We start from the raw sequence: 13,373 nt of genomic DNA on the forward strand, positions 1-13,373 counted from the left end.
TAAATGTTAACTGTTGTTGCTGATCACATTATTAGTGCAGTTATTAATATCACTAGAATTGTTGCCCTTGTTAATATTCATTAACAAGGTTCAAGGCTGACCTGGGTTCTAGAGGGTGTTCATGCATGAGGTGGGACCTCTCCTAGTTAAGCACTCAGGTCCCCTCCATGTCTCAGTTACTGTAACTCTGATGCCTTCTTTGGGTTCTAGGTCCTTGAACAAAAGCTAGTTTGTTGGTTTTCCATGACCCTGCCTCTTTAAAGATGGGGCCTATGTGTGGGCAAAGGGGAAGCCAAGAACTAAACAGTGAAAAAATCCCAAACTTCCTTCAACCCCCCAAATCTCCCAATCTTTAGGTTCCTCCAAAGGGAAGGTATCATTACCACTTGAATGGATGAGAGCTAACAATAATGAATTGACTTGTACTTTCAGATTAACTCAACTTCACTACTATAGGGAAAGAGCAAATTAGCCGAGATGGCATGGTCAGGCTTTCTTGCCCCACAGCCTCTCACTCTTGCCCCATGTTTTGTAAATAATGATGTGTAACAGGTGAGATCACTTATAGCACTGTGCGTGTGTGTCACAAGATACTTGCTTGGTCACAGGCTACTTTGTGCAGTACACCTGTGTGAGCTTCACCATGAAAGCCCTGGCTGCTGCTGCATCAGGGCTTCCCTGGAGCAACATCATGGGTGTGTTATATGAGGTTATGCTATGGCTCTGTTACGGTTATGTTATGGCTGCTGCTATGGCTGCTGTGTCGACCAGGAGAGAGGCTGTGTTATGGCTGCCATGCCAGTCAGGAGAAAATAAATGTTTCTGCAGTTCCTGTGGCTCCTTGAGTTTCCTTCCAGCCTCTTAGCTCATGTCTTGCCTACCCTGGGTTCAGCAAACAGTGCAAACTGCAATATAAATTTTGGCCAAGAATGTCAGAATCTTCTCATTTAACAGAAATCTGTTAGTACATTTGTTCTCTTATTCAACAAATACTTGTTAAGTGTCTAAAATGTATCAGGCCCGGAAGACACAATGATGAATGATCCACCAACCTGGCTATAAGGAGATTGAGGTTGGGGAGAGTTGGGGAGTGTGGCAAGACACAGAGGACCTCCTTTGTATAGAAATTAGTGAAAAACATTGACTCCCACCAGACAGAACCACCTGTTTTCTGTATACACAGTCTGTATGGGCTCTGCTCATGTGCTCATGCTAGCCTCTCTTTCTACATCACCCTCTTCCCGATTCCTGCCTCTTCTTCACAACCCATCCTCAAGTTATACCTCTCCTGATCACTGGATTTAAGACATCACTTTGCTCTCTATGATTCAACAGCACATAGTGCCCATGCTGCTAATGCAGCTCCTCTATACTGCTGTTCACTGTAAAGTTCAGCTCATACTTTTACTCTTCCTTACCAGCCTGTAAGTTCCTCAAGTACAAAGCTACATTTTCAACTCTAAGGATCCTCAGAGCATTTAATATGTTATCTAGTGTTCAATAATGCACCAAAAAATACCCGAGAAGTGGAATTCAATTCAACAAATCCTAACCAACATCTAGACATAAGGCATCTTTTCACACGCTACAGAAAGATGTGAAGCTAAATAGAGGGTTTTACTCCAAAGTGAGATGGGGCCTTTAGAGAGCTCTGGGCAAAATATTGATCTGCTATCATAGTCCAATCCTAACGTATTTTGTTATAGGGTTGTTTCAACATAGTTTCTTTTTTTTCCAATATAATTTCTTTTAACTAAAAATTTTTCCTCATTTCAACAGAAGGTGGCTGCTATTCATAAATTGCTAATGCCTTTCTTAACTTCTTTTACCTACTTTACTCTCCCACTTGAATCTTATAAATGAATTGAGATGCAGATAGTTTCATGGACCAGTGCCATTCTATGAAAAAGAGCTCTGGTCTTCTGTAAGAATAGTTCCCATTTATGGAGCCCCTGATAAGGACGTTTCTTGTGTACATCTTTCTCAGAAATCCTCACAGCAATCTAGAAAGCTAAGCATTATGACTTCCACCTTAAAAATAAGGAAATAGGAAGTGAGAGAAATTATATCATCTGCCTATGGTTGCTTAGTAGATCATGGAGCTGAGAAGTGAATGTAGGCCTCCTGATATTGAAGCAGCTAAAACCATCTCAGAAAGGTATTCCATTGACCAGCATGTAGGTTTGATGGCTCACTTTTGTGAGCCAGCCCTACATCAACATCATGCCTATTGCAATATCATGCAGCAGGAAGTAATACACATTTCTCCATCTTGTCAGGTGCCACTCATGGCCCTCAAGTTCTGTCCAAAAGTGCCCCTTCATTCTGGACTTAAAATAACTTTCTGCCTTCATCCTTTTGAGACAATCTGCCAACCTTTCAATCTCATCAGCAGCTTGTCTCACATCAGAAGTGCCAGTCTCCTTTAAACTTGGAGAGACTGACCTGGTATGGGGCAGTAGGAACCTTAGAGTTTCTGTTTCCATGTCATATCTTCTTATGACTTTTTTGTTTTTTCGTGTGCATTTTCTGATAAGGTATTTCACTGTCTAACTGGCCTGTCTATCCTCAAAACCCAGACTGGTGATTCCCTGTAGCAATGCTAAGTCAACACATCCTTCTTTATCTTTATGATTCTAGCAATATGAAATGTGACTGAATATACAGACTGATTCATGGATCACATTGTCTCCTGTTCTTGCAGTTGTGGAGCAATAATATATTTGATTTTAATCTTTGGTCTTCAGGTAACCAAATGGGTGACCTTGAACCGGTCTCTTCATTTCTCTGAGGGGGTGGAACTGAGTCTCTCTGGAGAAATAAGTCTGGGTAATTTGACAAATCATTCTTCCACCTTCTGTAGAATATTATTGGCTCACTGAAGCTTTCAGGGTTTTGGTCAAGTGTTTTATCATTAGGACTTGGGTGATCTGCTAGAGAAGTAGTGGTATCAGACCAGTATGAGACCTTGGAGAACTCTTAACATTTTGCTAATGAAGAAACTAAAACCCAAGTGGGTTTCTGGGACTTACCATACCCCATAATCTGGGACTCAGTTCCCAACCTGATGGCCTTTGAATATACAACTTCCAGCCTCCAGGTCAGAAATGGACCTTGATATTCACAAACCAACCCTCCTGCCTTCTTCAGTGGACTCTGATTTATTATGATGCAGCCACTCAGCAAAAAAATGTGTAGTCAGTTGTTTTCTCAGCAAATTTACACAAAGTTGGAGATACTTTCTGTGATTGAGAATACAAACATTTAAAATTTCAGGCGTTTGGAGTAAAGTGCCTTGTTCAAAGTCATCAGGCAAATGGTGGACAGAGCCAGAACTGGAAGTGAAGCGCTCCAGAGAGACAACTGGAAGATAATGGATGGTGACAGGCCATTCAGACCATTCTTCTGGCTTCCTGAAGTCCAGATGGACTCCCCACAGTGTCATGTTGATTGATCGAAGCACCAGTGCTGAGATGACTGCAAATCCCCAGCACGTGGATATAGCTGCACATTTGTCTCTAGGAGGCTGTAGGTTAGAACATCACCTTCCCCCTTGAAAGCACAAGTAGAGTGGCCACCAGCTAAAGAGGAAAATAGGACCCTAAGGAGCAAGTTTCATGACCATTGGGATGTCAGCAAGAAAATGGAGGCAGAGAGAAAAGAGAGTGTGTGGTATTTTTCCCCCAATAGGGTTTTTGCTGTCTCTTAAACAAATCTGACCCTAGGTATAAGCTTGCCCTTTTTCAGTCCCAGCTTCCCTGGTTATAAAATCATGTTTGGCAACTGCTCTGAAAGTTATTAAAGTTGCAGCAGTAAACTATGGGAAGCCAGAGAATTTCAGACAAAAGTTATTGCATCAGTAACTCAGAAACTAATTCCTAAAACTCTTGACACATTTATCCAGAGGGCTAGTGCCAATACAGAAATGGAAATCATCATCAAGGGCCACTGTGTACCTGGAATTAAAATCCATCATTCCTCAGAGCAGAGAGCTATGATTGTGGAAGAATATGAATAGTCATGCCTTTTCACCACCATCTTCCCTCAAAAAGAGTCCTTTATTTTTCAGAAGAACAAGAAAAATTCTGCTCTCTTTGTCTGTTTTTTCCTTAAGAACCCCTCATTTACATTTTCTTTTCAATTTTTTTTTTCTTTGACAGTTCCACATTTAAACGGAAAGCCCTCCTTTTCCTTATTCAGTTGCACTGGTTTTATTTTGGATAGAAATCCTGTTGGGTACAGTAACAGAGAACAAACTTCACAACAGCAATAGTCCCTTTTACAGCATCTATTGTGGGGAAACTTAATACAATTTTATTAAATGGTGGAGGCACTGGCTCCAGTGCTCAGAATTAACTACAGAAGAGCATAGAAAGGGAACAGCACTGCCTTCTTCATCCAGCAAACCTCATTGCATGCCCAGCAACATGGCAAGAACCAGAGACACACAATCCCCATCCAGGAACACCCCCCTGAAAGACCATAGATTGCTTTAGGTGATGCCTTCCTCACCAAAAGTTAATGAATGGAAAATATTTGATGGGATCCCATGTTAACAAACAAATGGAGAAATGAGCCCTCTAATTCAGTGTTGGAGGACTGACAATATCCTCAGAGTTTTAAATGCATGTATGCTTTGACCCAGGTTCTAAGAATTTGTCTTAAGATAAATTCACAGGGCTAGCATCAGCATGATCATAAAGAGGAAAAACCAGGAGCAATGCACAAACTGTTAAAATGCAGTCTTTGACCTCATCATGTAATTTATATTGATTGTCTTATGACAAACCATTGAGGGAGCACGTGTGTGTATGACCTTATTTGTGTAAAACTGTAGTTACAATGCTGCTACAGAGGTGTTTACCATGGTAGTCTCTAGATGAGTTTCCAGGTGACTTTTACTTTCCTTTACCAACTTTTCTGAATTTTTAATATTTTTACACTTGAAATTTGGGAGGGTGCTTTAAAATTTTTTTAAACAAAAAGCTAATCTTTCCCTCCATTCCTTAGCACTCGTATTACCATACCTAAGCCCAACCTAGTGCTAAGGCGGTATGAAACATTGTGATGAGTTAAGGTGAATCCACATGGCAAAATTCATCAAATTGTACACTTTGGGATGTGCAATTTATTGTACATTATACCTCAATAAATTTTTTTTTCTTTAAAAGGAAAGAAAATATGAAATAATCCAGGTAATTTCCATTCTCCACACAAAGTTGTCAAAATAATTATATATTTTAAAAAACCTGAATCAATGTTGGAAAGTAAATTTGATGTTCCAATCAGTGACAGGAGGCTATTCCAAGAGGTTAATAGCCTGAGTGAGGTGTAAAAATGTTCATTTAGCTTATTCTCTATTCTCTGGCTGTGTCGGTATCCTTGATTATAGACAGATGCAGAGCTCACATTTGACCTGCTTCTGTCTTCTCCTGTTTGCACCTTTTTGCAGAGTCCACGTCAATCTTAGGTAGCTTTTACCCCAAAATACATGCTTCAATGCACTTTAATTTTCCTGCAGTCAATAAATAGCACTTGCTAGTTTTCCTTAAGCAACTATATAGCAAACCCCTCTGAGACTTGAGGATCAGATAAAATTCCAAAAACCAAACATTCTTTCCAGAGATAATTATGAATACACTGATAAATGCTTTGAAGACTATTCCTTCACTCTGCTGGCAGATTTTCTCAGGTGTACATATTTTTTCCTATATGAAATAGTCCAAAGGTCTGGAGTTGCCTAAAATGTAAGACAAAAGAAACACCAGTGGCCACAGTAGGTTTAAGAATTGGGTCTCTGAGTTAGTTGGACAAGAAGGAAATAAATGTGTGTGTGTGTGTGTTGCTGTCAGACTGACCATCCTCAGAACCACTTAGGGTTCTACCTCTTCATACAGAATGGAGAACATGGGCCCTGAGGTCAGGGTAGGCATGGGACCTGTCTGCAGGTTAGATCTGCTTCTCATCACTGTTTTTCTGTGTTTTTCCCCTCTGCTTTGCAATGCAACCAGTTGGACTGTGCTGCAGGGAAGAATTGGGCGCCCAGAGAACCCGTTCCGAGTGGCCCTGGAATATATCTCAAATGGAAACCGAAGCTTATCTGCAGTGGACTTCTTTGCCCTAAAGAACTGCAGTGAAGGTATCTGAATCTGGCTTTCCCCCTCCACTCCTTGGTAGCTTGTTGTCTTAAATAGGTCAGTATTCTGCCACCATAATTAGATGGAAATGTGCACACTGATACAGAAGTGTCTCCAGTGCTTTGGGTCTGATTCTGAATATTGCCAAGTGGTTCACAGCCCTGCTGATCAGTTTTCAAAGATTGAGTTATAATATTATATCTACTTAACTTGAAGCTATATCAAATAGAATATAGTCTTTGTTGGATAACACATTAGCTTAACTTCCCTGGAGTCCAAATGCTTTCAGCTATGGTTTTTGTTTTGTGGAAATTTTCAAAGTTTACAAAAATAGTGAAATGGACTCCCATGTACCCTCAGCCCAGTTTCAAAAATTTTCAACATTCTGCCATTTTTTTTTCACATGTATCTCCATCCCACTAACTTGATAATGATAAGTGCTTTACTTTTTTCCCCCCTGAGGTAAAATTTACAATTAAGTATTTTTCATTATTTGATTTAAGCTGTTGTTAAGGGACAATGTGGGAAATGGTTATATGTGAAAATTCTTGCTTATTTTGTAAAAATCATTAAGGCATGTGTCATTGAATTCCTTTTGCATAACTCCACATTGTGAATTTATTTCAAGGTTTATTACCAAGAGAAGACATCTCTCTCCTGAAGAGTAATTTGTCAGTTTTTTTTTTTCTTTTTGTCTTTGTTGCCAGGAAACTCTGAGCTAAATGCAATACTCAATCACGGTAAATTATATCTGTGTAGTTATTTGATAAACTTATTTTCCCTTCCCTCTACAGAGTTTTTGATATTCTATTCCTATTTTCAAGATCATTTTTTATATATATTTTTCATTAGACATTGCTCCAAGTGTGATTGGTATGCAGGAGAAGACTGCTTATTGATACAGATATGAGGTTGATCTTTCCTTGATTCTTCAGAAGACCTAGGGTCATCATTATAAATAGCCTTTATTGTTTTTCCACATGTAAAGGGTATATAAGATGGACTTGAATTATGCTAATCTTTAGGAAACAAATTGCTTTCATAGCCACTCTTCTCCTGCCATGCCTGCTTCTTCCTAGAGGTTCACTCACCTGTGCTATGGAACCTGTGGTCTGGAGGCCCAGGAATGAAGTATGGACAGAAAGGGAGTCTGTGGCACTCCCAGGCCTCACCTCTCCATTTAGAATGTTCATCAGCAACCATGAAGCCTCATAACACATAGCCATCAGTCGCATGTTGAGGCCCAGTTTTGAATATGAAGCTGTATACAAAAGGGACTCCTTTAGGTAGGGACCCTACTGACCACCCAGTTTGTTACCTTGCTGTTGCTCTTCATTCATTGCTGGCCTTGCGAGAACTTTCACAAAGTGGTTTTCTTTCTTTCTTTTTTTAATCAAAACTTGTTTATGTGTCAGAAAAAGAAAAATCTATCATAACATGATAGATTGAACTTCAGTTCAAATTGAAAAGGTGCCTAGCCTGTGATGTGAGATGCTGTACAAGAAACATGTGGTTTGGGAGAAAGCCAGGAGCTTGTACAAATATTTCCACACTCAACGAACTTAGGGATTTGTGAACGTCTCTGGACATCATCAGTCCTCACAGATGTCAAGCATCCACATACTGTCTAAAAGAGGTCATGTGTTGAAATGGAGCCAGTTATCAGGAATGTGTCAGGAAGAAGGTATGAGTTCCCAGAATTGGCCTAATCTCATTTCAGCAGCATCAGAAGGGAGTAAGAGGCTATAAAACTCCAAGTATTAGGTCCAGCACAAGTACTCCTGCAAAAATTCTTTGCACCTTTGAAAGTTCTCAACCAGTGTGCGCATTTTTCCTTCCTTACTCCTACAACTTCCTTTCACCTATAGTATTCTCCCTCTGTAGTTTATCTTGCGTTTGTTGCAATCCATTGCACAGTTTACAGGATGTGTTTCTTTTCTGCTTCTCTACCCTCACAAAACCAAGAGAGTTAACCTCTCTAACTTTCTCTAATGGTCCAGAAAGTGTTTCTTCTGGCAGGACACTCTCTTAAGGAGGGAGAAAAGAAATCTGTCTCAGATTCCTTAGGGAAAGTAGACCTTTCAAGATACCCAGGAAGGTTCTCATGGCCCAGCTACCTTTCTTCAGAGGCTCCAAGTCCAAGAACAGATGGTCTTCATGGGGAAGCAGGTGTCCTCTGTGCTCCTTCTCAGGTTTGGAATCCTGTGACCACCAAGAGGTATGAAAGGACCACTGTGGACATGTGAGGCAGAGAACAGAGTGATCCCAGTGTTTCCTGAGAACTTCTAACTCTTCCTCCTATAATGGAACAAATTCAAGTGCACATCAGGTGGTATGGACAAGTTGAAAACATAAGAAGTATCCTAAATCTACCCTCATATATTTAAAGAGAAGGAGTTGTTTTGGAGGCATACCCAAGGCCTATTTGGTGTAGACAAACATCTGTGTTTTCTGAGATCATTACTTTAGTTAGGTCATGAAGGGGAGGAGCTAAGAGAAGTAGTACATTTGAGGGAGCTGATCAGGCTGATGATATGCTAGCCAGGGATGTTAATAGGTTTGTGGGATATCTAGCCTACTTTCTGCCTGGGTTCAATCCCTGGGTTGGGAAGATCTCCTAGAGAAGAGAATGGCTACCCACTCCAGTATTCTTGTCTGAAGAATCCCATGGACAGAGGAGCCTGGTGGCCTATAGTCCATGGAATCACAAAGAGTCGGACATGACTTTCACTTTCAGCTTTTCAGCTTGTAGGGTATCTGGTCTCCTTTCAATAGACTTCTACAACCCTTCCTTGTCCCACAAGAAAGGAAGTGCCATTTTAACTAAACTGGAGATGGGGTCGTTGGGACAATTCTGCTGGCAAAAGAGAAGATATCTATCCATGGGTGTTGTCAAGGCAGAGGTCGTGACTCCCTCTGAATCCTGACACCTGTTATCATAGAATGTAACAGTTATTAGCTTATCAGTTAGTAAGCAAAGAAAGCTCACATCTATGGAGCATTAGGCATGTGCACACGTAGAGTGCTCATCCCTTTACACGTTAGTTATCTCCTGTGAGCTTTACAATAACACTAAAAAATAGGTACTATTATCCTCATTTTACATATGGGGAAACTGAACCTCACAGATGTTTCTAAAGTTGCCATTATTGTACAGTTAGGGAAAGGTAGAGTCACACTCAATCTTAAATCAGTCTGAACACCAAGCCAGTATTTCTATCCATGACATTCTACTACCTTAATGGAATGTGTAGAGGCTGGAGTTTTATTTACCTTAGAATTATCTTTGACTCTTCTTCTTATCCCTACATCCAGATGATCAAGCCTTGAGCTCTAGGCTTGTGGCTGCCTCGCATTCTATCTTGCTGTCTAGATGCCACTGTTACTGTTTCTCAAATTTACCCTTCTGACTTCGTTTCCTCAGGCACATGCTTTATTCAGACCTTCATATATGTATTCTGGGACTTTAGCAATAGCCAGCTAGTCTCCCTGATACCATTATCCATCCTTCACACATTGCCAGAAAAATCTCCTCCAAAGTCCCTTTGCTTGTGGCATTTTCATGAGGTTCCAGTAACTTCTTATTGTCTATCACATCAGAAATATGAAGGTTGGGCTGGACCACTTCACTCATTTCTTGGGGCCAGAAAAGTGATGGCTGCAGATCACCCAGCTGGTTGATGGTAGAGCTGGGATTAACATAAGGACCACCCTGACTCTGACCTTGGTACTTTCACCACTTCTCAATCCTGCCCGGGAAGCCACAGTACCTCTGCCTGATATCCACAGTCGTTTACAATCTGGCCCTTCTGTACCTGCCCAACATTATGCCCTCTGTTTCCCCACACCTCTCCTCTAGCAGACTGGTGTTCTGTACACTATGCCAATAATGCCTACTTGATCCCAGGCCTTATGTTTTGAACACTGATTCATCATTTGAGATCCAGCTTGGGGCCCAAACCCTCCAGAACATCATTCACGGTTAAAGAAATTATTCTTGGAAGACTTTGCTCTCTGCACCTAAATTTAGTAGCTATTTTATAATTATTTCTCAGTTAGTCATTTTGGGGCCCCAACGAGGTTCAGAACCTTGTCTTATATTGCTTTTATTTCTCCAGGGTACAGTTAACACCATGCTAAACATATAAGAAACACGATGTAAATATTTGTTGAGTGATCAGCTAATCAATCAATTGATAAATGCTGCTCCTGCTTTTATAGCTTTGAGCTATTACCCTATTACTCCCAAAAGAAACTAGCAGTGAGTAGAAATTACTTGGAAGAGGTTTTTTCCCCTCATCTTGAAAGAGCGGTGTATGTATTCAGTACTGAGGGCAGAGATATCAACCCCTACATGCCCAGGCTCCCAGGGAGCCCTTAACCCTTTCATAATGACCTTTCTTCAGCAGACAACTAAAGCATAGGATTACACAGTACACTCACTGGGACCCCTCAGGTTCAGAGGAACCTGCTGAAAAATATATCAGAATAGCAGGACTAGCATCTTGAAAAGGACTTGAAAATGGTCAGTGTGCTCATAAAATTACATATTGCGAACACCCACCTAGCACCTCCTATGTGCCTGGTCCTGTTCTGTGCACATTCATGTGTTAACTCATTAATCCTTCCAGCAACACTGTGAGGTGTGCATTACTATTATCATCACTAGGCACAGAGACCGAAGTCATGTACCCAGAGTCTCAGAGCTGATATTGGAATGGAGGCCGTCTGGCTCCAGCATCCATGCTGTTAGCTGCCACACACCAGTGCTACCTGTGGAAGATCACTGCTGGTAAAGACCCCAGAAAGCATCTAATCTGCCTCCCTCACCGTGTGGAAACTGAATGCACAAACACTCAAAAATTTACCTTGAACTTTAACATACTAAATTACTGATTAGCCCAATGTGCTTTCTACCTCCATCTCATGGTCAAGTTCTCAGTTTTTCTAAGAAACCATTTCAGGATTTCCCTTTCCCTGCCCAGACGGGTCAAAGGCAGTTTAAGAAGACCACCAAACCCTTATCAATAGTGGGTCCCCCATCTGTGAAAATCAAGGATGTAAGCCAAAACACATTTTATTGCAGGTGACCATAGTTCTTTCATGAACCTACAAGAATCAGAACTGAAATTTCCCAGATCAGAGCCACATTCAGCTCACTAACAGACCTCTTACCAAGAAGTACTCGTGGTCCCTTACTCTATCAAGACATTGTCATACACATTACCTCTTCTAATCCATTCAGAGTGGGTGTCAGAATCCTCACTCACACTAACCATGGTGCTGAGGGTGATTTCACTGACTTCTGTACTTTAGGAAAGGGGAGGAATCCAACACAGTCAGACCATTGCAGACACCTTAAAACACGTGTCCCGAAAGAGTGGGAGATGACAGCTATCTTAACCTCTTTGTGCCTAAAATGAGGACGTGTAAACTAGATCCACAGTCTTCAAACATTTTTTAGAAGCTTAACTCTACTGAAAGTGAAGTCACTCAGTCGTGTCCAACTCTTTGCAACCACATGGACGATAGCTTACCAGGATCCTCCGTCCATGGCATTTTTCCAGGCAAGAGTACTGGAGTGGGTTGCTGTTTCCTTCTCCAGGGGATCTTCCCAACCCAGGGATCAAACCCAGGTCCCCCACATTGTAGGCAGATACTTTACTGTCTGAGCCACCAGGGAAGTCCAATTCAAACAAAGTCTTATATAAAAATCCAGTATATAAAATTACACAAGTACAGCTGCCCTAGAGGAAGTGAAGGTGAGCCTTTGACAAACCTTCCAATTGGGTTTTCATGAAGTGCAGCTTGAGAGTTGCTGGACAGTCTGGTTTTTAACTCTCCTATTAACCCCAGCTTTTTGATCCTATTATACTGTACTTATTTAAAATATAATAGCAAAATGGAATTACATTAACCAGACCTTCTTTAAATGATTAAGACTAAGCCCAAGGCTATTGTACTTTGAATATGGGCCATTTCTCCAGACAGATTTCTGTCACTGTGGGTCCTGGCTTTGAGATACTAAGTATGGAGCTGGTATGATTGTTTCCAATGAAACATGCATGGCATCACCTGGCCCTCTCTCCCTTCTCTTTATTCTTACTTTATCAAAGACAGTGATGGGCACTGGAGGATATCCTCCTTAGACAAAGAGGGGACAAGACGAAATGCCAGAAGTTACACAAACAGATTCCAATATTTAGCCAGCCGTGTGGAACCAATTAGCCTTTAGAGTAAGATCCAAAATCCAGCTGGGTAAAATGAAGGATAACCTCATGGGCTCCTGGCAGCCTGGCCCAAACTGGGCATTTTCTGTTCCAAAAGCAAGCAGCACCCCAGCACCCTCCTTAGTCTGTGCTTGTATTAATAAAAGGAAATTACTGTGGAATGCTGTCTTCGGACTCCCAGCAGAAAGCTCTCTGTGTAACAGACTCATTCATCCAACTGTCTGTGCATTCACCCATTCATATGACAAGTATTTACTGAGCAGTACTAAACTAAATGCATAGTAACCCTGATATAAACTTGTTTCTGTCTTAAGATTGCGTTTTGATGTGATGGCTTTAAGATCTCTATTCTACTTGGGACAAGCACTGCTCCACAAAAGGCATCCCTGACTTACATTTAGTTTACCCAAGGTATTGAATAGGTGCTCCATTTGTAGAGATGTCTTCCTCCAAACTAGTTACAATGCACCTTTCTCAGAAAGAACACAGAATGAATGCTGAACCAGCAGTCAGGGAATTTAAGTCACATTTCCACCTCTTCCTTGGTGGCTCAGACAGTAAAGAATCTGCCTGCAATGCAGGAGAACTGGATTCAATCCCATGGTTGGGAAGGTCCCTTGGAGAAGGGAATGGCAACCCACTCCAGTATTGTTGTCTGGAGAATTCCATGAACCAAGGAGCCTGGCAGGCTACAGTCAATGGGGTTGCAAAGAGTCAGACACGATTGAGCGACTAACACTTTCATTTCTTTCTCTTCCACCTCTTTAGGCTTCCCAGGTGGCACTGGTGGTAAAGCATCCACCTCTTACTTGCCGTAGACTACTTCTAGAGTTTCCCAGGTGGCACTGGTGGTAAAGCATCCACCTCTTACTTGCCGTAGACTACTTCTAGAGCTTCCCAGGTGGTACTAGTGGTAAAGAATCCACCTGCCAAGCTTGAGAAACATTTTTGACTTCTGGGCTTCTCTGGTGGCTCAGACAGTAAAGAATCTGCCTACAATGCATAG

General features: G+C 41.4%; 1 protein-coding gene across 2 annotated transcripts in view; it reads left to right on the forward strand.

Moving 5' to 3' along the window:
* ALK (ALK receptor tyrosine kinase) overlaps positions 1-13,373 on the forward strand; it is a 724,846-nt gene that overhangs the window by 529,586 nt on the left and 181,887 nt on the right. For both annotated transcript variants that reach the window (XM_070449831.1, XM_070449826.1), the window contains exon 5: positions 6,012-6,139. In XM_070449831.1, the coding sequence (XP_070305932.1) occupies positions 6,012-6,139 (128 nt within the window). The remainder of the gene's footprint in view (positions 1-6,011; positions 6,140-13,373) is intronic.

The sequence above is a fragment of the Odocoileus virginianus genome, chromosome 2 (assembly GCF_023699985.2).
Source record: "Odocoileus virginianus isolate 20LAN1187 ecotype Illinois chromosome 2, Ovbor_1.2, whole genome shotgun sequence".
Classification (NCBI taxonomy): Eukaryota; Metazoa; Chordata; class Mammalia; order Artiodactyla; family Cervidae; genus Odocoileus; species Odocoileus virginianus.